The 27,507-nt window shown below is 35.4% G+C and overlaps 3 protein-coding genes across 3 annotated transcripts; 1 reads left to right on the top strand and 2 right to left on the bottom strand.

Annotated features, from left to right (window-relative positions):
• Positions 1–5,980: 5,980 nt before the first annotated feature.
• LOC141587502 (glucan endo-1,3-beta-glucosidase-like) lies at positions 5,981–7,362 on the top strand. The gene is made up of 2 exons (XM_074408984.1): positions 5,981–6,265; positions 6,802–7,362. Exons 1-2 carry the CDS (start codon positions 5,981–5,983, stop codon positions 7,360–7,362), a joined length of 846 nt encoding a protein of 281 aa, XP_074265085.1.
• Positions 7,363–8,205: 843 nt separating this feature from the next.
• LOC141587501 (glucan endo-1,3-beta-glucosidase-like) lies at positions 8,206–10,125 on the bottom strand. The gene is made up of 2 exons (XM_074408983.1): positions 10,107–10,125; positions 8,206–9,146 (listed from the first exon to the last, which is right to left on the bottom strand). The coding sequence occupies exons 1-2, from the start codon at positions 10,123–10,125 to the stop codon at positions 8,206–8,208; spliced, it is 960 nt and encodes a 319-aa protein (XP_074265084.1).
• Positions 10,126–23,622: 13,497 nt separating this feature from the next.
• Positions 23,623–27,259, bottom strand: LOC141586278 (F-box protein At3g54460-like). Its single transcript, XM_074407452.1, has 2 exons — positions 26,750–27,259; positions 23,623–25,465 (listed from the first exon to the last, which is right to left on the bottom strand). The coding sequence occupies exons 1-2, from the start codon at positions 27,166–27,168 to the stop codon at positions 23,698–23,700; spliced, it is 2,187 nt and encodes a 728-aa protein (XP_074263553.1). The 5' UTR covers positions 27,169–27,259; the 3' UTR covers positions 23,623–23,697.
• Positions 27,260–27,507: the final 248 nt, after the last annotated feature.

The raw sequence follows: 27,507 nt of genomic DNA, 5'->3' as shown, positions 1-27,507 counted from the left end.
ATTGTGGTCCAAGAAAAAATACTTTACTAATTGAAAAATGTGTTCCAAGAAAAAAAATAAATTTATTCATGGCACGACTGCTAAGGCCATTGCAAGGTTAGAACATCTTCAATGGTAAGCTACTAGCTTACCTTTACCATCTCATTTTTGTAAGCTACAACAATTTCAAGTTACTCCAATGGTTTAGCCAATTTACAAGTAGCTTGATTGGACCCACTTCACACATTTCTCTATTTATTTATTCAATTTCTAAATTTTCAACTAAAATTAAATCTTTTTTAATTGGATAACTATTTTCCTATTGGTCATATTTCTTTTATGGGTCATTTGAGCAAGTAGCTCCATGAAGCTACTAGCTTAAAATTGTTTGAGCAAAGCTAGTCTACATGGATAACTCCAATGGTTGAGTTACTAGCTTGCAACTTCTTAAAATTGCAAGCAAGTCATTTTTGCCAACCATTGGAGATGCTCTTAGCCGGTTAGGTCTTAGGAGTTAGGAGACAGTAGAATTATTCGACACAAAAAACTTATTGTCTCAATTCAGTTGAATTTCATACATTTTTATTAAAATATACACCTCACATATACGAATTACGGAGTACTTCAGATTGAATGAAATATACCAAATCACCCCATATGATACTATCTGCAATCAAACCCCTTAACTTATAAATATGAAAGTCAATAAAACAAAGGGTGTATTTACTATCTCGGGTAAACACTACCATATGATATTGGGGGTGTTTGGTAAATAGTAGATTGTGAAGTTTTTAGTATATTGGGATCTTTTATCATGTTTGACCAGTCAATATGCTGTTTGGAGTGTTTGGTAGATAGCATATTGAAATACTCCATAGTAGATTTGGGCGCAATCTATTATTTTAGGGACATACTAAATCCCGCGCACCATTTTACTAAATCCCACAGATTTCCACCCCTTGTTCCGAGTGTACCCCACTTATTTTTTCACACCTTCCAGGAGAAGAAAATTAAAACCCCCAAAAAATAATCTCACCATTCATCCCCTCCCAATCACCGACCCCCCTCCCCCCCACCTCTCTGCACCAGCGACCACCACCCTCCCCTGCCCCATACATATACCGGCCACCCCTCCCAACGCCGAGAATCACATACAGTGTAACACCCTCGTACACCAGGATGCCTTACCAAGGACCATCCCAGTGTATGAAGGTATTACCATCTCGGTCACCCGAGGTAGTAGATCAAATAGACAATAAAAGAACATTTACAATAAGTTACTTTAACTCTTTACAACCAAATACAAAACTGATTACAAGTGATAGTTATGACTACTATAGAACTCATACATCAGAACATCTATGCCGGTAGCGTGATGACTCGATTCCATCCATGCCCAACAGCACAAACCAACGGTACCTGCTAAGCCAACTGCTCACCATCCCCGAATGGATCACCACAGTTTTGAAAACATAACACGGGAACATCTATGCCGGTAGCGTGATGACTCGATTCCCTCCATGCCCAACAACACAAACCAACGGTACCTGCTAAGCCAACTGCTCACCCATCCCCGAATGGATCACCACAGTTTTGAAAACATAACACGGAGTCAGTTACTGAACAATTAAAATAAGACAAGTACGATAAGTAACCAGCTGATCATCATCCACCATCTTCGGTCTCCCGATCTCACACAGTAACCGACTACGCACCGAGGTGTGTAGCCCTGGCAGACTACCCATCGCAACAGGTAGCCCACGCCGCCAGTGGGGGACCGCATCCAATCCCCACCAAAATCCCGCTCATCAACGAGCGATAACCCTGTCCCTTAATGTGCACATCCCCTCCCGTGACGGGTTCCACGGAGGGCGAACTAGGGCGTAAAGTCACTCCTGCAAGTGACTCCACCACAACCATCACAACATCGTCACAACCACCTCCACCACACCAACACTTCGATGATCAGCAGAAAACAGTCAAACACAATACAATCACATCTTAAATCAATTAACAGTAACTGAGTAGGGGAAACCCTACCTTATCGCCAACCATGAAAATGCATCCGCACAGAGCCAAACAAGACTCTGAGACGCATCCTACAACGATGACCACATCTTATTATACAACTACTCCCAACAATCAACAGAAAAGACAACAAAACAGCGACTTACCTAATAACGCAGACCGACGGTGACACGGACGACGACCACACACGCATCCTTCCTATGCAAACCCCGTCCTTCCCATGGTTGAGGTGTAGGCTACATATAATAGAGTGTATGGAGGTAGGGGTGATAGGTGAGAGAGGTAGGCTAGGGTTAGAGAAAGAGGAACTGTCGAAAAATGAGGAATGAAATGAATCTTGCGAACTTGCGTTTTTATATCGACGCGTCAACAACAGCCATACTCGGTCGAGTACTCTCATACTCGGCCGAGTAGGCTCTACTCGGTCGAGTATTCACACTACTCGACCGAGTAGCCTCTACTAGGTCGAGTAAACATTCTCGTAAGACACTTATCTTCACTTAGCCTCTCACCTATCTCCTCCTAAGGTCTTTTCTGGTTAAAGGGTCGGTCAAAAGAGTCCTTAAACATCGTGGGTATTACATATACCGGCCGAACATACGAACTCCACACCAACAGAGACATCGTCGTACTTCGACGATGACGATGAATATTTGCAGCAACCAAATATGGCAAATGCTTTTTCAATTGAGTCATCATCAATTATATCTATCAGATGCGTTTAATATTTGTAGCCTTGTAGTTTGCATCATGTTCATTTGTCAAAAAGTTTGTCGTTTCAATTGAAGCAGCCTATTGATTATCAAATTAATCCAACCATTCAAAACCTACTTCTTAAAAAAAAACTTCTTTTAAAAATAATAATTAATTAAATCAATTTAAAGACGATTTTAAAAAATTGTTGATAGGTTTTAAAAATTACATGTGGATATGCGAATTACAATCATAATTGTCGAGTTCTTAATGAAATGGTTAAGTTGAGAAAGAGAAGGAGATTACTCTTTAGTGTTTTTTATGAGCAAGGGTAGTTATGAAATATTAGGGAGAAGTGTGTAGGATTTAGTAAAAGGTTGTGCAGCATTTAGCAATTGCGTTATTTTACAATATGTTGCTCCTACTAGCATCTCCACTAAACTAAAAGAATAAGAAAGCTCTAATATTTTCCCGCCTAAATGAAATATTCCATATTTGAGCTTTATTATATTTTATCTACAATTGGGCCAAACTGCTTAATTCCTTATAATTCTATTCCATTTAAACATTTATGTACTTACAACTGGGCCAATACTATTGTTTTTACTAACCTACTACAAGATAAGAGCATTCATGTATTGTTTTTACTTCTAAAACGAAAAAATTGCCAATAATATATATTTTTCTTATACATTAATTTAATATCTATTTCTACTCTATACAAATGAACATTTAAATTTTGGTTAATTTTTTAATTTTTTTGATTTAATATGTACATAAGTATATTTATTACAACATATATACACACAAAATAGTTTCAGCAATTTTATATAGAGTAACCGTGATGAACCTTCTATTTTCTATCTCTTAATACAAAACCTTATTAATATTAAGTTTTATTCTATACTAAAATTTCAAATGCAGTTAAAATAAGTTAAATATAATTAAATAATTGTTAAATTCTCTAATGTTCCTATTTAAAAAACTGCGTGTGCGCGAGATTTATACTAGTATTCAATTAGTAGATTAGAGAATATCTAAACTCACATTTTTATCCTTAAAAAAATATGTTATCATGGTTGCCAATAATTGATCCATATCCATGTTAGTCATTTTGGCCCTGTTTGGTAAACAGCGGATTAATTTCAGCATAAGCAGATTGCAAAAGCAGATTACAAATGACATATTTTATCAGAAGGTTTGACTAACATATTATAATTAGCAGAATTAATTTGAGTGTTTGATAATTGGCAGATTACGATTAGTAGATTGTTAGTTTTCTTTGTAAAATGGAGAAAAATTTTCTATTTTACAATATGCTAACCGGGGATGTGGTGATTGACCCTCACAACTTTGTGCAATTGTGAAATTAACCCCCATAACTTTTAATTGGAGTGATTAAGCCCCATAACTTACATAATAAGTGAAATTAAACTCCTTTATCAAAATTTCACGAGAAATTCAATTTATCATATCACAAAAGTAAAAATGGTTGTGTTTTTATGTAAAATACGAAATAGTAAAATTCGATGTGATTTTTTGGAAAAAAAAAATTAACAATTTTATGTATAAACTTTTTCTAATTGTTGAAAAATAGAAATATTTAAATATTTTTTTTACCCTTCTATTATATTTTTTTTATATTTTTTGTCATGAAAATCTTTTATTCCAACTTCTAATTCAACTACCTAACAAAATAATTTGCAATTGAAATTTTTTTACAATTTGGAAAACCTGTACTTTATATAACAAAAATTTGAAAAATCGGTATATTATATAAAAATAATAAATTGGGTTTGATTTTTGTAAAATATTTTTAATTTTATTTTATATAATTTACGCTAATTTTTTTTGTTAACTTTTTTAAAATTTTATTTCGTATTTTTCATAAGAACATAACCATTTTTATTTTTGTGATATGAGAAATTGAATTTCTCGTGAGATTTTGATAAAGGGTTTAATTTCACTTATTATGTAAGTTATGGGGTTTAATTACTCCAATTGAAAGTTATGGGGGTTGATTTCACAATTGTACAAAGTTATGGGGGTCAATCACCACTTCCCCGATATGCTAACCAATATGTTGGGGTAAGCAGCATATTGTAAAACAGCATATTGACCCCAAATATGCTGTTCCAATATGCTGTTTACCAAACACTAAAATTAGCATATTGATTGGTCAAACATGCTAAAATCCTTGAATATGCTAAAAATTGGCCATATGCCGTTTACCAAACAGCGCCTTTATACAAAAAATAAACAACTTGTTAATCTGATTACCAATCACCACCAACAAATTCTGCTAATTATGTATTTTGGTCAAACCCGCTAATATAATCTGCTAAACCTACTTTGCTTTTGCTATATGATTCTGGCAATATTAATCCGCTGTTTATTAAAAAGAGTCATTATTTCCTTTACTCTAATCCCAAAATATTGTACGGAGTACTATTTAAGGGAAATGATTTTTTTGGAAGGTGAAATCACATAATAGATGGTAATTAATCTTGTGGATCATATAATTAAGATAAACTCCCTTAAATACACGCACGGATTCTTTCCTCCATAAATGTTATATTTTGTTGGATCTTAAAATCCAAAATTATTATTCGAGAATATCTTCAAGAGATAATATATTATGTGTATATATATAATGATGGTAAATTGAGGTTTTTAAGACAATTACTAAGTATTTTAGCAGCATAATTAATTAATTAATCTTAAGTAACGAGTGTAACCATAGCATCTTTTGGCGAAACAATGAAGCTAAGTAATTTTGCCATTGTTTGGACTGTTGCACTTCTGTTGCTCCCACAACTATTTCTCTTAACAAGTTAATTACTTTCTTTGTTTATTACTTCCATCTTTTTTTTTCTATCGTTTTTATGTTCATACACCGAATATATGTTAATCACAGGGATTTTGGATGACATCTCCCGGTTATCTACTACCTTCCATTGCCTGTGTTTTCGTTATGTCTGCAGGAAGCGTAATGAAGATGCCCACCGACTGGCAAGGAGGGCGCTGGCTTCTCATTAGGAATCTTTCTTTCTGGCTGCCAAAAAAAAAAAATTGTTTACTAAATATTATTTTAAGATTAAGATTTTGTTGTATTTATTATTGTCGCGAATACTTTATCACATAACTTAGATTGTAATTTTACAATCGTTGTTGTATTGAATTAGGTGCGACCATCGGAGTTAGCTACGGACTAATCGGAGATAATCTTCCACCTCCAGTTAACGTAGTCAGTCTATACCATGACCAACAAATTCCCTACATGAGAATATACGAACCATACCCGGACGTCTTGACCGCGCTTGGAGGTTCCGGGATCACGGTAGCCGTTGGTACGAGGAACGAGGACTTGCCATCTCTAGCAAGCGATGCTAATGCAGCAATCGCTTGGGTACAAAACAACATTGTTGCATATAAAGAATCTGTTAATTTTGGTTGGATTATCGTTGGGAATGAGGTGATCCCTAGCCAGTACTCGGGTTGTGTGTCGTCGGCCATGGCTAACGTTTGGAATGCATTGAATTCTTTCGGCTTATCAACTGTCAAGGTTCGCTTCTAATACACTCTTGAAGTTTCGAATTTTGCCTGAAATAATCAATTTTTTGTTCGGAAAATTTTAAGAGGCTATATATAACGAGTTCAGAAAGTGATAATTTTTTTTCAAATTGATTATCTTTTTGAGAAGTATGATTTGAAAAAAAAAAATTGTCGTATTTGGATCCCGTGGCTAGGAGTTTTTGTACGTCAAAGTTTTTTTTACCGAACCTACCTAGGTCACGAATTCCAAACTCGACAATTTTTCTTCCAGGTCGTAGTTCTCGAAAAGATAATCAATCTGAAGAAAAAATCGTCACTTTCTGAGCTCGTAAACACGAGTTCTAGCCTCTTAAAGTTTTTCGGATAAAAAAATTGGGTATTTCGGGCAAAACATCAAAATTTAAGGGCACCATGTGCATTTTCCGATTAATTTAACCATTGATTAAGTCTCAGTCATCATATTTGAAAAGTCATTTTCTAAAGTAAATTTTCTCACGTTCTATAAGATCATCTAACTCTCAAATAATTTATTCTTGTTCTAACTAGGTATCAACTGCGATACACGGAGCAACATTAGGGGTTTCGTACCCACCATCGGCGGGAGCCTTTTCCGAAGAAACAAATGGTGTTATGACCACCATCTTAACATGGCTAAGTAGCACAAACAATCCACTCTTCGTCAACGTCCACCCTTATTGGGCTTTCGCCTCGGATCCCACAAAAATTCCACTAGACTACGCCATGTTCCGTCCGGCCCAACCCGTTGTCGACGGAGACTTGACCTACAATAGCTTATTCGAGGCCATGGTGGACGCAATTTACTCAGCCATGGAAAAAAGTGGTGGAAGTGGTGTTGGGCTTATTGTTGGTGAAAGTGGTTGGCCCACTTCAGGAAATGATCCATATACAAATGTGGATAATGCAAAAGAATATAATCAAAATTTAATTAATTTGGTCAAAATTAAAGGTACACCCAAAAAGCCTAATGATATTTTGGACACATTTATATTTGCAATGTTTAATGAAGATTTGAAGCCTGCTGGTGTTGAGCAAAATTGGGGGCTTCATTATCCTGATATGACTCCTATCTATCCTTTGACTTTCTAATATGGTGAATCGAGTACAGGCAAGTCTGATCTTGTTTAATACTGTCTTAACTTAAGACTTTATTAAACAAGAACTAGTGAATAGTATTGTAAGCCCTCCGTTTATCTCTTCGAAGAGCATCATCGACGAGAGATTTATTACGGTTGTGAGCTATTTTTAGGATTTAGTTATTACTCATAACTTTTTTCATGTTTATTAGAATATAGTTTGATTAACATGTCTTTAGGTTATGTGGACTAGTCTTTATTTATGTGTTTGTAATTCCCTCTAATAATAATATTAGTTTTTATTATCATGACTCATTCGAGCAAGTTTGCGTGATAATTATGATACTCGTGATTTATTATTTAGCTGGTTAAATCACGAGGGCTGATACTAATGACTGTTCAAACCATGTCAGCATCATATTCGCCCTTATGGCTCCTTTTATACCAAATAAAACGAAGAAATAGTGAATTTCAGTCGTTTTACCAATCGAATTATATAATGAAGTTGGAAATAAGAAATCGATTATTCATATAGCTTACATCATTCTTCCAATGACATAGATAACATCATTTAAGCATCATAAGGCTTAATAAAATCACAAATAAGAAATCGATTATTCATATAGGATTATAAAATCAAGGTATAATCATCTGAGCTTATGTGCATTTTTTCTGAGCTAATTCAAAGTTCATATTTTTAATATGTAAATGGATGAATTCAGATATTTTCTAATAAAGCTCATATTCTTTAAAATAAAACTCAAATACTTTATTACAAAGCTCAGATTCTACCTCGTACAACTAGTACAACTGGTGGTATAATCCATGAATTGTAATAAAATCTTAAAACAACAATTTAAAATGTTAAGGGATAAACTGGTTCCATAGTTGGATAGTGAATCCCCCAATTCTGCTCAACCCCAGCAGGTTTCTGATTTTCATTAAACATGGCAAATATAAATATATCTAATATACTCGAACCTCGTTTTGGTGTCCCGACATTCTTCATTTTATTAATAAGGTTCTGGTTATAAGTTTGTGCATTTGATACGCTTGTATACGGATCATTCCCTGCAGTAGGCCACCCTGTTTCGGCCACGACCAATGGTACATTGGGCCCACCATTTTTCTCTAAGGCCGCGTAAAATGCATCCACCATAGCCTCAAACAGGCTATAATATTTGAATTGCCCATCGATTATGGGATTTTCCGGATTAAATTGGGCGTACCCTAACGATATATTGACCGGGTCCGATGCATAGGCCATATAAGGGTACAATGTCACAAGAAGTGGGTTATTTGTACTTTGTAGCCAATTTATTATTCCCTTCATAAATCCGCTTGACGCGTCATTAAATTCTCCTGCTGAAGGAGGATATGAAGCGCCAAGCACAGCGGTATTGACCACAGTTGTGACCTTAATCCCGGTTAATCCGACTGAATTCAGGGCTTGCTGGATGTTCTGCATGGCTCCGGGAATGGACGAGGAGGCAACGGCCGGGACAATTTCGTTGCCTAAGGCTATCCATCCAAAAATTACGTCATCTTTATATGGGACTACATTAGTCGCGACCCATTGGTTCGCTACATTTAAGTCACTAGCGATGTTTGGTACGTCGTCATTGATCACCCCTAGGGCAACTTTTATGCCCGTTCCTCGTAGCGCTTCAAGCGCCTCGTGGTTTGGCTCGAATAACCTTAAGAGAGGGATGTTTTCTTGCTTGTAGAGGTTAATCACGCTTCCTGGTGGCGGAAGATTGTCTCCTTGTAGGCCATAATTTACTCCAATTGCGGCACCTTAACATACAATTAAGTCGCGTTTAGATGCATATCATGATATCAACAATAAAAATAAGTCTTATGTATGTATGACAGTCTCAGAGAACTGTCGTTGTCTCTGATTAAAATACTCTTAACAATAGCAAATGACTAAGATAGAGAGCGTTGATTTTTGTAATGAATTATCGAAGTAGATTGTAAAAGCGAATGGGAAACGAAATGAGATTAATTATGAGAATTAGTTTAATTAACTTACTTGCTAAATACACTTGTAAATTAATTACTATGATCATGAATAGGGTGAACAAGATTAATGGGCTAGAAGGGAGCTTCATTCCAACTTTAGCTATATATTATATTTATAATCTGTTTAATTTTTTTATGTTAATAATCATGTTCCATAGTCTGCTTATATATGATAAAGAACACTTGAAAAAGGTGTTCAATTGATAACTTGGTGTATTTTGACTATCTGACACACCTATTTACTCCCTCCCATTCAAAATAAACCTCCCTATTTCCTTTTTCGTCTATTCACAATAACCTCCCTATTTTCTTTTTTGGTAAGTGTTTGTGTGGTCCAAATTTAATTGTATGGTGGGGTAGTGTATTTGTGTGGTTCAAATTTAATTATATGGTGGGGTAGTATGTTTCCTTAATATTTGTGCCAAAATGAAATGGGAGGTTTATTGTGAATGGGAGGGAGTATCATTTATGGGAGTAAAACTTCATTATTAATTCAACAAAATCAGCTTTGATTTTTTCCCAAGTTTGTATATTTATTCCCTTGTATAATGTCAAGTCTACTAAAAATCTCCCAATTTTGGGTACACTAGTAATAATTCAATGCATATATTTTAGTGTACTAAGTTTTGGGAGCATAATTTTGGTGTAAAGGGGGTACAAGGGCGATTTTAATGCTGATGGAATAATTTGAACTCAAATCCAGGTTTTGAGCACAATCTTTCATGATTTTACCAACTAAACTAGTTGACATCTGTGAGGATGTAATTATTGACGACATTAGTGATAGATTACGTTTGTTTGCGGAAAGTAATTGCAGGCTCGAATTTGTAGGGATGTTGGGGAGGAATCCTTTTGTATATCTAATTTCCCACAAACTGTATTGATTTTAGCGGAACTCGATATGAAATAAATTAAACTCTGTAAGGACTTGTTTTTTTACTTAATTTTAGCTCATTTCATTTCAGTTCAGTTCGATTCAAATTATTCTGTTACAACTTAATTCTTATTTCAGTTCAGTTCAATTTAGCTCTCTATTCAATTTAGTTTAGCTTCTTTCAGCCGAAAGAAACAAGCCTAAATCTTATATGCCAAGAAAGAATTATAATGACCTTATGATCCTACCGATTTCAAATAGACTTGACCGAATGATTTCTAACCAACACAAATTCTTGTTTCAGACGACCAATTTTCCGTTTGAGGTTTCAGACGGCATATATGTACTCATTTTATGATTAAATGTAACCACAATGGATCAGTCAGTGTTACAGCTTATGATAACCTGTTTTTCAATAGTGATCATATTTAATTTTAAAATGGTTACAAAATCCCGTCTTATTACTTCAAACAAAAATGATCCGCATGGAGCAAGACCAACTCTCTAACCAAAAAAGGACCTCAATAAAACACCTGCCTACTCTACAACCTTGCCATAAATGGGTAATATAAATCTGTTATAATCTGCTGTATAATGTCATTACTGTTTTGTGATTAGCTATAAATAAAGACAAATCCTAGAGATTTGGGTGCTATTAATAACCTGCATGCAACTATTATTTCAAAAGAACATATATACTCGTATTAAATTGCACTTTAAATACTTTCACGATGTGTTTCATATGATGCAATTTCATCTACAAAACAAAAAGAAATAAAAAGAATTATAATGAAGTTAATCTTTCGTGACATCGTATTTTTCGTACAATTGGTTTTTGTAGCATTCAATGTACATGTGGATTTGGCAAGTAAGTAACTACGAAGTACTTCTTTTGGCTCGACCATTTGTTTAATTTTTCGATTCTTTGTTATTTATTGGGGGTAAAGAGAATTATAATAAGGACGATTTTGATGCTAACGGGATATAAATTCATGTTATGAGTATCACCTCTCGTGACTTTAGCTGCTAAAGTAGTTATATTTTGTAGAATTAAAAGACTTACATGCATGAGAGATTTGAAAGTGAAAGGTGCAATTTCATAGTAATTTAAATTTACGTTGGTCTCTCTTAAAACGAGTATATGGATATATACGCATAAAATTGAAGCGGGTTGTATAACCAGCTTAGAAATGCCAAGAAAAAAAATATATAAAAATACCTAAACTCGACACTTTGAAGTACACCCACAATCCGTCATGCCATATGGCCCATATACTTCGAACAGAGTCTAAGTAAATTCGGTCACGATATACTAACAACATTTACGGAGAAGGGCTCAATTGATAACTTAGTAATTTCGTAAAGGTGTTTATTAGGATATTAAAATATATTTATTGGACATAAACGATTAACTTAAAACTTTTGGTCGAATTGGTTTTTAACATAGTATGAGAGTCAGCGTGAATGCGTGACCTCTTTCTGAAAGCTAAGCCCCCGATATCTCACAAGTTCTAATACTCATTGTACTTAAGATATTAAAATATTGATTAAATCTCAATCATCACCCGAAGGTTTTGGTTGAGATGGACTTCTGAACGGTCAAATACTCATTGTACTTGTACTTGTAGGTGCGGAATTTGGCGTCAACTATGGGATGCAAGCAAATAATCTACCTTCACCAAAAGACGTTATAGGCCTCTATCAAAAAGAAAACATCAAACTCCTAAGGCTATTTGATCCCAACCCGGCTGCCCTCGACGCCCTACGAGGTTCGGGCATCAAGGTCGTTCTCGGGGTAAAAAACGAAGATGTGAAACGCATCGCGACTGACGTAGAAGCGGCCATAGAATGGGTCAAAACAAATGTAGCCAATTATGCCAAGGATGTTAATTTTGGTTGGATTGCAGTTGGGAACGAAATGGTCCCGGGGCCCGACTCTGAACTCCTACCCCCGGACATGAACAACATCTTAAGTGGCCTAAACGCGGCCGCACTAACCGGGATCAAGGTCTCAACCGTGGTCAACACTAAAGTCCTGGGAGTCTCACCCTCCTTCTGCCAGTGACTTTACCAGCGAAGCTAAAAGTCTCATGAATAACATCATTATATGGCTTCGAGGAACGAATAACCCGATTTTACTCAATTTGTACCCGTATTTCGCCTATGCTTCGGACCCAAATAACATCCCAATAGATTATGCTATGTTTAACGCACAACAACCCGTAATTGACGGGCCGTACCAATATTCTAGTCTATTTGAAGCCATGGTAGACTCATTTTACGTGGCACTCGAGAAAAACGGGTGGCCCGATGCAAAGGTGGTAGTGACTGAGACCGGGTGGCCGAGTGCCGGTCAAGAGCCTTATACAAGTAAGGACAATGCATGGACATATAATCAAAGGCTTATATCAAAAATGAAACAAGTTGGGACACCAAGAAGGCCTTCAAATTTATTGGATATTTTTATATTTGCTATGTTTAATGAAAATCTTAAGCCTGCAGGGGTTGAACAAAATTGGGGGATTCATTATCCTAATATGACCCCTGTTTATCCCCTAAGCTTTTAAATTTCTCATTCTTGTTTCAGACCGACCATTTCCGTCTTTGTAAAAAGATGGGATTTTTGACTATTTTATGGTCAAATAATTACAATGGTTCAATTAGTTTTACCGCTTATGGCAACTTATTTTCCAAAAGTAATCACATTTAACTGTAAAATTGTACCAAAATGGCCCGTTTTTTTTCCAGACCATAATGGCCCGTCTGAAGGAAGACCAACTGTTTAAGTTTATCTTCATCTTATGCAAAAATTAAGTAAAATTTGATAATCCTAAATAAAGCATGATAAGGTTTATAGATTTATTGATTTTCTTTTCTTGGAGTTAATTGATGAATGATTAATGTTTTAGTAGATACCCATGAAAATTTAAATAAAATCTTTGTTTTTGCAAAAAAATTACTTAACAAATAAGAATGATAAATTTAATAACAATTAGACCTGTCAAACATAAATCCGTCTCATTGAAAAATCGATTCATGCATACAAAATTACAAAGCATATACAGAATATTTTAGTGGCACATGTGAGACTTTCTCATACAAAACACAATAGCGATGCATAAAAAATACCAATCCTGTACGTCGAGAAAGAATTATACCGACCTTCTGATCCTACCGACTCCAAATAAACTTGACCGAATGATTTATAACCAAAAAGGGTCTCAAGATAAACGTCTGTCAACTATAATCTTGTTATAAATGGGTAACTAAATCCATTATCCCTTAATGGATTATTTTATCGGATTTTCTAACATTTGTCCACCTTGACACATGTTAAGAAAACCCAAATAGAACGAATTAAATGTCGTAAATTTTTTTTTTTTTTTGTTCAAAAAAGGGCGTACTTAGTCGCATTACAATAGAGAGGAGAGGAGATTCGAACCTGAAACCTATTGTCCCAATACCTCCATCTTAACCACTAGACCAAGATATCTTCGGTATTTTATTACTGTTTTATGCTTAGCTCTAAATGAAGATAAATCCTAGAGATTTGGTTGCTATTAATAACCTGTCACTCTTATTTCAAAAGAATAGTATTCCGTATTAAAATGCTTAAATACTTTCACAAACTGTTTTACTTTTTTTCTACAAAAGTCCCGAGAATTATAATGGAGTTCATCTTTCGCGACATCGTATTTTTCATACTTGCGGTAATCCATCTACATGTGGATTTGGCAAGTAAGTAAACTACTCACTTTCTCTCGATCATTTATTTAGTGTTTTTTATTCAGAGCCGTTTTAATGAAAAGTAAGTAACTCTTTTATTTGAAGTAAATGAGAAGATAAATTTGACTGAGTTTGAATGAAAAGTAAGTAACTCTTTTATTTGAAGTAAATGAGAAGATAATTTGACTGAGTTTGAGGGAAGTGAGTTAATCCTTGTAACTGATTTTCCGCAAGTTGTTATTGCGCTCGTGGAAATTGATTTAAGGGTTTTTCTAAATGGTAACCCTGTGTTTTTCGAAATTCTACACGGTAACCCTGTTTTTAAGATAACACACATGGTAACCCTCAACTCTATTAATACGTATCGCCGTGACCCTAAACTTTTTTTCCGTCAATTTTGTCCGTTAAGTATGTGACGTGGCAAATTAAACTTTTAGATTTTCTACATGGTGACCCTATATTTTTAAAAATTATACAAGATAACCCTACTGTTTCTACAAATCACACGTTCTTCAAAACAAAATCTGTTAATTAATTTTCTTTTCACAATTTTACTCAATTACACCCAAATTGTCAAATTCACCCTCATTACCCTTCAATTAACCAAGTTTTGAAAGAAAAACCTAGTAAGAACTTTGTTCGATATCAAAAAATTTCCGAAAAGATATTCTAAATACCAAAGCAATAAAAGTACTCAATACCGAGCATTATAATAATCAATCCCAATTTTGATTCATAGGTTTAATCTAATCGAAAAAAAATTCCGAAACCTCATCAAATACCCCAAAACTGAAAATGTTGCAAACATAACAATGACTCATTTCAATTATTTGACAAATTGGCACAATAAAGTTGGGTACAATTGAGGAGTGGAGACTCATTTGTAAACATTGGGCTTAATAGTGGATTTTGGATTTCTTTATTAATTATTAAGGGTCCTGCTATACGTCGTCGACATTTTACTAAATATCGTCGACAATTAACGTAAAATTCCAAGTTTGCCCTCCATATCATGACTCCATATTGGTCTCACCAAAATGCAATTTCCGTCTCAAAACAGAAATGAAATTACCGTCTCACTAAAACACAAGTCACCGTCTCACTAAAATATTTCAAACCAAAAAAAAAAAAGTCGGGTTTTGTAATTAACAACATGAACGGGAACGATTTTAACAACGATTTCAACAATGAAGATAGTAACGAGGTTAGTTTACGATTTAGTTTTGTTAAAAATTTATGTTTTATTATCGTTTGAATCCCGAATTAGGATAGATGCCATGAATGTAGACGGAATTATGATAGAATTTGTGACGGATTTATATGAAAAAGCAATTGAAAAAAAAAAAAAAAAAAAAGAAAGGACACGGAACTGGGCTGAGACGAGGGGGTTCTTCGTCCCAGGCCCAGTCCAGACGAAGAAATGGGTCGTCTCTTGTTGGGCTTGGACGAAGGAATCCTTCGTCTGGGCTTGGTCTTGGACGAAGGATCCCTTCGTCTGGGCTTGGTCTTGGACGAAGTTTTCCTTCGTCTGGCCCATTCTCGTTTCCTTTTTTTTTTTTTTTTTTTTTTTGTTTTTTTTTTGTTTCCGACTCGTTTTGTATAAAATAATTAATTTCCGTATTTGTATTAAATTTTTTTATTTTTTATAGTTTCCGACAATTCAAATAATTATAATTAATTTCCGTTATTTCCGACTCGTTGTGTACAAAATAATTAAATGCCGTTTTTGTATTATAAAACAATTGAATTAATTAATTACCGTCTTTATATGAAATTTTTATCTTTAACATTTCCGACTCGTTTTGTAAAAAATAACTTATTACCGTGTTTGTATTAATTTTATATTATTTTATATTTACTTCGACTAGTCCCGTAGCAAATAATTGAATTAATAACTAACTAACTTGTTGAAATGCGTGCGCAGGTGATTAACGATGGAGACGGTGTTGATTACTCAGATCATTTTACGCCAACCAGATTTTTTGCGTCTAGTACTGAAGCGTTTAATTGGGCATATGAGATCGGGCTCCGACTCGGGTTTGGTATAAAAAAATCAAGCAACAAGAAAGTTGGTCGTAACACGAATTTGAGACAACGTTATTTTGTTTGTCGGATGGGTGGAAAAGGTCCCGTAAATAAGGATGCCGATTCTTTAATGAGGGGTAACACCGCTACCGCGTGGTGCAATTGCAAATTTTCAATGAAAGTTGTTGAATTAGAAGAGAATAAGTGGCGACTTGTGATGAGATCCGGTTTCATAATCATGGTTTAACGTTGTCTTTGTGATTTGCGACGATACTTTGCAAAGTTTGATGACGATGAGTTGGCTTTTATCGATGCCCAAGTTAGAGCTCACGTTAGACCGGCAATTATTAGTGCGGGTTTACATCAGCGGAATTGGTAAATTTTGAACAATTAAATCGATTCTTATTTGATAAACTCTGATTTTTTCTGCATTTGTGAGAACCATTTTAGGATTGGATGTTGTGAGTGAATAATTAGTATTGTAGTGAGTGAAGATGATTTGGATGTTGTGATTGAAATTGACATAGAATGGCCTATTTATAACCTATTAATTGTAACGGTTATTTTTGAATTACAACGGTAAAATTTGAATTATAACGGTGAAATTTGAATTATAACGGCTATTTTTGAATTATAACGGCTTTTTTGAATTATAACGGTAAAATTTGAATTATAACGGCTATTTTTGAATTATAACGGTCACATTTTTCCCTATATAAACATCTACATAATGTTGTAATTTTGCACTCATCTACATAACATCTACCAATAGTCTTCACACCAGCACGTGAAGCTACCCCCAACTGTCGGTACATGAAGGCAAGTACACCGGCTCCCCAAGCGTAGTGGTGTACTTCATCAAGATCATACACTAAAGGAAACAACTCGAGGACGTAACCTATCACCGATTTGTCGACAAAAAGTGTCGACCCCAACACCACGACCAAAAACCCCCGAGCAAAAACAACATCACAATTAGCTCTCGCCGTTTCACAAACTGCATCTACCAATATACCCCCACTCTTGTAAATAGGGACCTTCTTAGTAGAGTTTAACGGCAACCTCAATCTTCTCGATGAAATCCCAAAGAAGCCACATACATACATAAGGGGATCCGCCAACGTCCCGTCATTACTCTCCACCTTACAACGATTACACAAAGAACCCGAACGCCTAAGATCTCGCAACAACATCGTGAAGGAGTATGGACATCTCCCCAAAAGGCATGTGAAAACTGTTGGTGTCGGGTTGCCATCTCTCAACAAAGGCGAAAATAAGGGGCATGTTATAATTCTCGGCCATGGAATCTAATAGGTGAGAAAGACCAAGATCAGTCATAAATAGTCTTAACGGCGGAGGGGAGTGGCCAACTACTCAACAACCTCGTCTTACCAAACCGGTGGTAACCCGTCAAAAACCGGTCGACCGACCTCATTAGGAGTCGACCATAAGGTGTGGGCAATGTGGCCCCCAAAGCTAGGAATCACGTGGGGAAAGTCAGGACCACCAGGAACACGATGATCGATCAACCAAGAGACATCCTTACCCGACTTCTTCTTCAGAGCCACCACACTACTAGAACTACCATCCGACCTCCGCTGGAAACGCCCCTCCTCAGTCCGTCTACGTGGCACCCTACGCACTCGCTCAATACCCGCCTCCTCCTCACCTATCACATCACCGACCGAACCATCTCCTCCTCCACCCGCTCATCGGTCCACGAATCGACTCACATCTCCAACCTCAGACTCAAACCGGAGCCCCTTTCGAGCTCGAACGTGACGGTCATTTCCTCCACCGGCCATCTATTCCAAAAAATAAGTTGAAGTAAATTAAAATTTAAAAAAAAAAAAAATTAACCCGAACGGGTTTATTAATAATAATTAATTAATATTTTACGTAAACTAAACGAGACGCAACAAAATTATATTTACAACAACTTGATTAATTAAATTAATTAAACAAAGAATTTATAAATATAAGTTTATGTAAATTAAAAAATATTAATAATTATTAATAATTAATTAATTTATTAATAATTAATTAATTTATAACGATAACAAAACAAGACGGAAAAAAATATTTAAAAAAAAAAAAAAAAAAAAGTATCGACAAATTCTAAAACATAAAAAAAAAAAAAAAAAAAAAAAAAAAAAAAAAACAAGACAAATGGGCCAGACGAAGAACTCCTTCGTCCAACTCCCAGCCCAGATTTAAAGAATTCTTCGTCCAGCCCATATTAGACGAGGAATTCTTTTCGTGCTGGCCTGGACTTGGACGAAGAAGTTCCTCGTCTGGGCCTGGCCCCGTGTGTTTTCATTTTTTTTTTTTTTTTTTTCAATTATTCCGTTTGATTTTCGCGAAACACGACTAAATCCGATTGAAATCAAAGCATCTATCCTAATTCCGTCACAACTTTGGCATCTATCCTAATTCCGTCACAAATTTACAAACTAAGCAAAATAATACAAAATTTTTTTAATACTAATCACATACCTTGGTTAATGTTTGAATTCGTGATGGAAATTATGCGGTCGATACGTTTTTTGGTTGAAATTTGAGTCGGGTTTTTTTTTTTTCAAAATTTGGAATATGAAAGGTAGTTATTGAATAAAAAGGAAAATATAAGGGGGAGTGTGAGGGAGGGGCAAAATTGGAAGTTCATTAAAATTGTCGACGATATTTAGTAATTTGTCGACGACCTTTAGCAGCCAGGATTATTAATTGAATCCGATTGGATATTTATGGTAATGATACCTTAAAGAGATGATGATACTGAGAGTTGACATTTTTTTCTGAGTAATCGAGTTAAAACTTGTTAAGAATGATAAAATGAGGAACTAAGGACGTACTTTTAAGAGTGTTTCTTTTGTAAAAAAAACAAAAAAAAAACAAATAGAGTTATCTTGTAAAATTTAACAAAAACATAGGGTTGTATGGTAGAAAATCTCAAATGCAATTGGCCATGTCACGTACTTAACGGAAAATATTGACGGAAAAAAAGTTTAGGGTCACGGCAATACGTATTAATAAAGTTGAGGGTTACCATGTGTGTTCCCTGGAAATTAGGGTTACCATATAGAATTTGAAAAAACATAGGGTTATCATGTAGAAAAACCCTTGATTTAATATAATATCGGCCCTATGTTTTCCTTCAAAAAAAAAAAAAAAAAAAAAAAGAAGATAATTTTTTTTTCCGTTTTCTTTTTCTACCGTACTTCATCACCAACTCAGATCAAAAATACCGAAAAAAACATAGAATCAATTCCGTTGATCTCGCTTAACACGGTCATATCTATTTAAGTGTAAAACGTGTCATCAAATACTATCCCACATAGGTAGATGAGACAAGAGTTTGTCATTTCTTAAACATTTTACTTTTTGTCTTATCCATCTATTTGACTCGTTTTATTATTAAAGACAGATATGTTGGTGGTGGGTCATAAACAAGAATATGTGCAATTAATAAATTTGTAGATGTGTTATATGATTGAATTATAGGTGCGGAAATTGGCGTCAACTATGGGATGAAAACAAATAATCCACCATCACCAAAATACGTTATAAATCTCTATCAACAACGAAACATCAAACTCCTAAGGCTATTTGAACCCAACCCACAAGCCCTCCATGCCCTACGCGGTTCGGGCATTAAGGTCGTCGTGGGGGTCAAGAATGAAGACGTGGCACACCTTGCTAGTGACCCATATGCGGCCATAGAATGGGTTAGAACAAACATAGCCACTTATTCCTCGAATGTTAACTTTGGTTGGATAGCGGTTGGGAACGAAATGGTCCCGGGCCCCAATGCAGAACACATACCCGCGGCTATGAATAACATTTTACGTGGATTAACCGCGGTTGGACTAACCGGGATCAAGGTCTCAACCGTGGTCAACACTAATATCCTGGGAGTTACTTATCCGCCTTCAGCTAGTGACTTTACCAAAGAAGCTAAAAGTCATATGAATAAAATCATTACATGGCTTCGCGGAAATAATAACCCGACTCTATTAATCAATGTATATCCGTATTTCGCTTATGTTTCGGACACGGTTAATATCCCCTTAGACTACGCTTTATGTAACGCAGCAGAACCTAAAATTGATGGACAATACAAATATTATTGTCTATACGAAGCGATGGTAGACGCATTTTACGTGGCTCTTGAGAAAAACGGGTTACCTGGAGCAACGGTGGTAGTGACCGAGACCGGGTGGCCGAGTGCGGGTCAAGAGCCTTATACAAGTAAGGATAATGCAAGAATATATAATCAAAGGGTTATATTTAAATCGAAGTTAGTCGGAACGCCTCGAAGGCCTACGTCTTTGTTGGATGTCTTTATTTTTGCAATGTTTAATGAAAATCTAAAGCCTGCAGGGGTTGAACAGAATTGGGGAATTTGTTATCCTGATCTGACCCCTGTTTATCCTCTGGTTTTTTGAAATAAAATTAATTAATTCTGTCCGATTTTTTATTTGATGTTGTGCAAAAAATTCAATAAAACTAGTTTTAATCCCGTGCAAAAATTGCACGGGGTTACTTGTTAAACAATTGTTATTATTAAATTATGAATGGAGAAAATGTAGAAATATTGAAATTCAAATATACAAAATTAAGTAAGTAAGAATATAGTAAAGACAATAACATTAATACAAATCGTTATTACATGAAACGGTTTTACACGCGGTGAGATTTATTTCGTTGTATATAAAAACAACTTACTTATTAGTATTAGATAAATAGTTTATTTGTTGAAATGAACCGTCTCACAGGGTGATTCATTTTACTCTATAATTCGTGTCAATCTAAATAGGCTCAATAACAAACTGTTGGCTCAAAATCTAAATATGATTAAAATAGGCTTAAACAACCTCAAACTAACCCATTAAAATCTCAGTACATATCGCCAAAGGCCCCACCTTCACCTTATAGTAAATTAGCAATGCTAACCTAACATACTTCCAAAACATACTTCACACGCCTCTTTCTCCCTCGCTCTCTCTCATCAAACACGCCCTCACCAGTCACCGTCTTTATATCACTCCCTCAAACCTATAATTTCTCTCTATAATCCTCATTCATTAAACAATATATCATCTCCTTACTCGATAATGTTTACCCAGTTGATAATCTCTCTCACTATCAACTATGTTTGTTTCATTTTTTGTTCTGTTTTTTTTTTCTATTCAATTTCTCATAGATCTGATGGTTATTTTTTTAAAAGTTGATTTTTTATTTTTTATAAAATTATTAGTGAATATCATAGATCTAATGAGTATTATTTTTTTAAATAAAATTACTCAATATGAGTAAGTATGAGTTTTAAAATAATATTCTTTTTACTTTATTTGGTTGCCTATATTACGTTTAAATTATTTTTTCATTTATTTAAAACTTATTTTCGTTAATTTAAAAAAATCTCATATTTTGAATGTAATCTTCCCTTTTTTTTTGAATTTTTTTTTTTTTTTTTTTTACAAAACAATAGAGTATTTCTAAGAACGAAAATTAAATCTATTAAATTTAAATGACTTGGATATTTTCTGAAAATATTTATCAATTAAATTCCTAAATCTTATTTTTATATAAGTTTTTAATGGCATATTTTTCCTATTATAGTTACAGGATTTTTAAAGAGAATTTTTTGAAATAAATTGTTAAATTTAGCTTACGGATTTTTTTGAAGATTTTAAAACAATTTTTTCAAAAAAAAAAATAAGTAATTTTTAGATGTTAAATATTTGTAATCACTTACTTAAGATCATTTAAAAGATTAGATTATATTAATTCAAATTAGATTAGCTTAGATTATACTTAGTATTAATAAATTGATTTTATTATAAAAAAAACGTGCAAAATAAACTTAAAATCGTTTTCTTCGGAGTAATTTTTCAGATTTGAATTGGGTGGAGAGGAGAGGAGATGGGAGGAGAGAGGGTAATTAAAAGGTGTATAGAAAGTGGTGGGCCCTATATATTGCCAAATTTCGGAAAATTTTCAGCCAATGGGAAAAGCCTTCAAAAAACCTGACTTTTATACTAGGTAGATTTGATGATTTAAACAAAATTATTGGATATTCTCCGGTTTACCCCTCAAATTTTTCATTTTCTAAGATGTACCCTCTTTTCTTGCAAAAAAACTGACCGTCAATAACTCTTGACTACAAATTCGGAATACGATAATTTTTTTTTTCAAATTGACCGTCTTTAAGAGGTTTCAGTTTGAAAAAGAATTCACCGACGTCTCAACTCGTAGTCGAGAATTATGGTCCAAAGTTTATTCGTTAAAAAAGCTTTGACCAACCCTAACTACCGCTTACGAGTTCAAAAGATGGTGGATTTTTTTTTTTCAAATTCAAAGGCTTTACGAGATAATTGATTTGAAAAAAAAATTACCGTTTTCTGAACTTGTAACAGAGAATTATTGGCGGTCAAAGTTTTTTTTTTTTTGTGAAAAACGAAGGGTACACATTAGAAAATGAAAAAATTAAGGGATACACGAGAGAATATCCCAAAAATAATTGTTCTTGCATAGGTTACTCTAAAATACTCGGGTTGTGGAAATAATAACAAAAATAATTGTTCTTGCATAGGTTACTCTAAAATTAGGAATGTTGGAGTTGATAACAATTAGACCTGTCAAACATTGATCCGATTTATTAGAAAGTCGATTCATACACAATTACAAACTTGAATTGGGTTATATAGGTTGAGACAGGAAGTAGTAAGTCAAGGAAGGTTTCTGAACTTGCTAAGGACGCCGATTAAATCAATCTCTCGCTGCTTGAATGCCAAAACTTCTGCATCGTCAGCACTGTGGCCATCATCAGCCACACTGATTAAATGAATGCAGGTGTTTTCTGTTTTAAAATAATGTTCAAAAATAAAAAATTTATCATTTCGGGTCGGTATTAAAACTATTTGTTGAAATGGTGTCCATGTAGGATTGTCATTCCCAAACCTAGTTAACCCACCCCCTAACCCAGCATCCCCTTCCCATTCAACTCTGCCTCTCTATTTCCGACCACCGTGGGAAGGGAATGTGCCTCATCGGCTTGCAAATGTCGTGAGACAGAGCTGTGGTGGGGATGGTTTTTGGTGGTCGCGGTGGTGGGTTAGGGCGGGCAGAGTCGTGTTCGATAGAAGATGTAATATCAGTGGCGGGGTCAGCAACTTAGGCGACATCGGGGGTGGTCGGAGGTGGGATTTTATGGTGGGGATATGCTGGAGATGGAGTTGTCGGAGGTGGGGTAGCCGGAGGTGTTGAAGGGTAAACGGTAAGGGTGAGAGTTGAAAGAGAAGGGGATGTTGGGTTAGGGGGTGGCTTAATTAGGTTTGGGAATGACAATCCTACATGGACACCATTTCAACAAATAGTTTCAATACCGACCCGAAACGATAAATTTTTTATTTTTGAGCATCATTTTAAAAAATCGTTCGTGTTTTCTATTCAAAAAATTTTCCACACTATTTGCGGTTCTTAATCCCAAAATAATTTGGGGTCGGCTGACATGAATTTTCCTTTAGAACAAAAAAAAAAAAAAATACAAAATTCATCACAAAATTAAATTCTTGTACAAATCAATGATCTTAAAAATGATATAATTTGAAAGAATACTTATTACTAAAGAATGAAATTAGATAAAAACTGGAATACAATATAATCCTACAATTGCAAGCATCTTGTTCTTTCACGTCAATCAGTATGATCAAACAGTGACATATTTGATGGAACAACAATGAGAGTTGCTTTAGATAAATACATCCTATATGAGTCTAAGGGCTCACAGAGGGCCATTCTAAGAGCAGGCAGATCAAAAACCAGATTGTCTAGGGATTTGGGGTAAAACCAACGAACAGTACCCTGCTCCTTTTTCTTGACAAGGCCAAAGCCTTCAAATATTCTATGGTAGCTATTAGCTTCTTTTGTTGTCACTTGACCAGGACGAACCAACCCAACTGTCTCCATTTGCGAAATATGGAGGGGTGGGAGTCTAGCAAGCCAGCGCAAAGCTTTCTTTGTTTGACTTTTGAGCAATGCGTAATGCTCCTTTAGCACACTAACAAAGAATGCAACATTTTGAGGTAGTCCACCTGACGAATCTTTGCCGCAAAATCCATTCAAGAAAGTAAGAGGCTGATAAGAAGCCTCTTCAGGAGCATTACAATTCCGATAATCGGGATTAGGGTTCAGACTGCAAAACCATACAGCTTCTGGGTCAGGAACATTCTCAGCAGGAACTCTCCTCCATTTCCCACAGTTATCGCAGTTAATCCAATCCTCAACATACTGAACTCCTACATCATTCTTCTGCCGCTTACTAGCACTCTGGAATTCACTTGATGTTCCAGATGGGTTTTCCAAACCAGGACTAGTCACATTGTTTGAAGCACGTTTCATATTACTAGCGTCCCTTCGTTTCTTGGTGTCTTTAAGATTTCCAGATGAATCCTCCATTCTTTCAATAAGATTTTTCTTAACACTATTCAAATCCCTTGCTCGACGATCTACACATGTCGCCAGCACAGATGACAAAAGCTCCGGTGATGTTGCACCTAGTCTTTCTGGACAAGAATACACTGATGAAACGCTATGACCACCAAAGCTTGATGGCCTGCCCCTCTTTGGAGTTAAATAATTCTCAGGAATCAGCTCATCAGGAGAAAAGAGGCCCCTTCGATCATTCTGATTCTCACTTTTTTGTCCTGGAGAAAGAATGGCCAAGACAGAGAACCTACTGCCACTGCACTCATAGAAGCCACATTTCTGATTTTCATCATCTTTGCACCAAATTATTTCAGATCCCTTGGGAGGTGCTGCCATTGTCCCTTTGGTCTTCAAAATAAGTGAAAGAGCTGTGATAGTTTTACCAAGTCCTGGCTCATCACAAAAAAATCCGCCATGAAAGTCAGGTACTGTTGGAGCTGGCCCAGTGACTAACTCGCCGGACACAATGTTAATGAAGAACGAACAGGTGTCTTTAGTTGAGAAAGCCATGTACAGGGGATGGTTCAAGGTAGCAATGTTGCGCTCACGCTGTAGCATCCACTCAACAGCTGCTTTCTGATGAGGAAATAATTTGAGTTTTATAGACGGCACAATTGCCTCAGTCAAGAATCTAAGAGGATGACATGTGACAGATACATTTTGTAGATCCGCTGGGCATAAAGCAGACAAAATTTTGAACAAAATGTCATCAGTCAAGTCCCAAATTCCAGATCCGGTGGCCATAGAAGCAGGTGCTATTGATGACGTAGCAGACTTGATTTCAAAAGTCAAGCTAGGTAAGCTCTTGAATATTTCATGAAGTTCAAATCCTTTTTTTTTACAAGAATCGGAAACATTAGCATGCTGCTTACATCCTATAACACGACAGTCGGGTAAATTCAACAAACTCTGATCTCCAACGGTATCTTTATAATATCCATCTTGGAGAATTAAATCCCTCTCCTCCCAGTCACACCTGAAGAAAATTGGCTTAAAATATGTCAGAGAGGAGTAGAGCCACACATGGATAACTTAAAAGGCATAATCTTTTTAAAAGGGTTTTTTGTCAAAAACTACCTTATATTTAGGGGTATTTGTAAAAAGACTACCTTATATTAATTTTTTTGTTTTCAACTACCTTTGTTTTCTTTATTTTTTGTCAATAACTACCTATGCTAATAGTATGGACAAATTTGGTTAGTTTTTGGGCTTAAAACTATCTCATACGACTCTTTAATGTTTAAATCATGCCTATACAAGATTTTGGGAAGTCATGATGTACTTACGCTTAATTTTAGTAGATGCTCGTAGTTATTATTGAAATGTGAAAAACATAAATCTTGGTCATCTGAAGTTAAATCGTGGTTTTTATGCGGTTGACCTTTGTTGTTTGATGTTAACAGGGTCATGTGAGATATATTAATGTCGCTAAATCGATTAAATCTCGTCATCTCGTGAGCTTAGGTAGTTTTTGACCAAGATAAGAGAAAACAAAGGTAGTTTAAAACAAGAAAAATAATATAAGGTAGTTTTTTTACAAATACCCCTAAATATAAGGTAGTTTTTGACAAAAAACCCTTTTTAAAAAGCACATAATGAACACAATGTAGTTGAGAAGAAAGCCGGGGAACTAGTATTATTTGTTTAAGCAGCAAGAAGCAGATATCATGAATTATACACTAGAATCATTCAAAATTTGAGTGTTGGTTTAGCTCCAAAGCTGCACAATGAAGGAGTGGTAGGAACATTGGGTCATGTTTATGGTAAATTCCTTCTCAACTACCAACAATTAGCGAAAAAGCAACAAATAATCAAACTGCTAACATACCTTTCATTGATCCTCTAAAGAAAAAAAAGATGCTACTTTACTAAAATACTCCCTCCGTCCCGGTCATTTGTTTGCCTATTCCATTTTGGGTGTCTCACTCAATTGTTTGCCTTTCTATTTTAGGAATGCCTTTAATGGACAATTGGATCCTCCACAATCATTTTGATCCATTTGTCATCAAATAATTGGCTATCTGGTCTTTTCTAGGTCTTTGTGCCAAAACCAAAGGCAAACAAATAATCGGCAGTACAAAACACAAAACAGTAAGAGCTATACTAAGCTGATGACTCCCCATAAATGAGTAATCACATATTGAAATAATAAGGGGAAATTTAGTATGAGAGCGTCTGATGTCTAAAGAGAAGAGATAATCAATCATAGTAATCAACTTTGGTAAGAATGAATAGAATAGAATAGAATAGAGTAATGAACCTCAAATGATGACGAAAGAGAGCAGCAGCGGTGGTAGCAGAGCGAGGAAACTGCCAATCATTCAACCATACCAATTCCGTAAGATAAACATCAATCAAAACAACGACAGCAACGCCGCCATCCAAAACCTCAACCACAGTAGACACAATCTTCAAACACTTCTGATTAACAAGAGTTTTCAATTGTTGTACCACGCTTGACACCGTTCCACTGCCGCCTAAACCGGTCTTCTTCGATTTCGAATTTGAATTCTTCTTCGAGGAATTCCGCTTCTGCGCCGGAGGACATTCAATGTAGGAGAACAGATCAATACGTGTGCCCAATTCCGGTACCATCTTCATGTCTTGAACGATTGTTAGATATCCGCATAATTTGTAATCTGCACCCGGAATTAGGGTTTCGCAATTGTTCTTCTCCATCAATTTAATTTATTATTAATCAATTCGGCATTGGAGAAACCTAATTAGCGTTTTGATTTATCACGAATTTGAAAAAGGGGGAAATTTAGGATTTATATATGTAGTCCGTAAATATTTGGTACGAGTAAACAGTAAGTATAATAATGGAGTAAAAAACGTAAAAAGTAATCGATACGTGATCGTGGCCCATGAATTATCACGGCAAGGGTTACTCCTCATCTGCCAAATTGGTTTTAGAGTGGAATCCTCTTGGCTCACGTTATGCGACTTCTTTCTCCTCCGTTTGGGTGCGATGCCTGGCTCGTTGTTGAATTTAACGTGAGTATCGAGCCATGGCTA

The sequence above is a fragment of the Silene latifolia genome, chromosome 6, assembly GCF_048544455.1.
Source record: "Silene latifolia isolate original U9 population chromosome 6, ASM4854445v1, whole genome shotgun sequence".
NCBI lineage: Eukaryota > Viridiplantae > Streptophyta > Magnoliopsida > Caryophyllales > Caryophyllaceae > Silene > Silene latifolia.
This window is presented reverse-complemented; position numbering and strand designations above follow the sequence as displayed.

Excerpts from the sequence above, each read along its gene's own strand:
- LOC141586278 (XM_074407452.1), bottom strand. The coding sequence starts at position 27,168 with ATGGAGAAGAACAATTGCGAAACCCTAATTCCGGGTGCAGATTACAAA. Across the intron at positions 25,466-26,749 it reads CTCTTTCGTCATCATTTGAG|GTGTGACTGGGAGGAGAGGG; the intron begins GTTCATTACTCT and ends AATTTTCTTCAG.
- LOC141587502 (XM_074408984.1), top strand. The coding sequence starts at position 5,981 with ATGAGAATATACGAACCATACCCGGACGTCTTGACCGCGCTTGGAGGT. Across the intron at positions 6,266-6,801 it reads TCGGCTTATCAACTGTCAAG|GTATCAACTGCGATACACGG; the intron begins GTTCGCTTCTAA and ends TGTTCTAACTAG.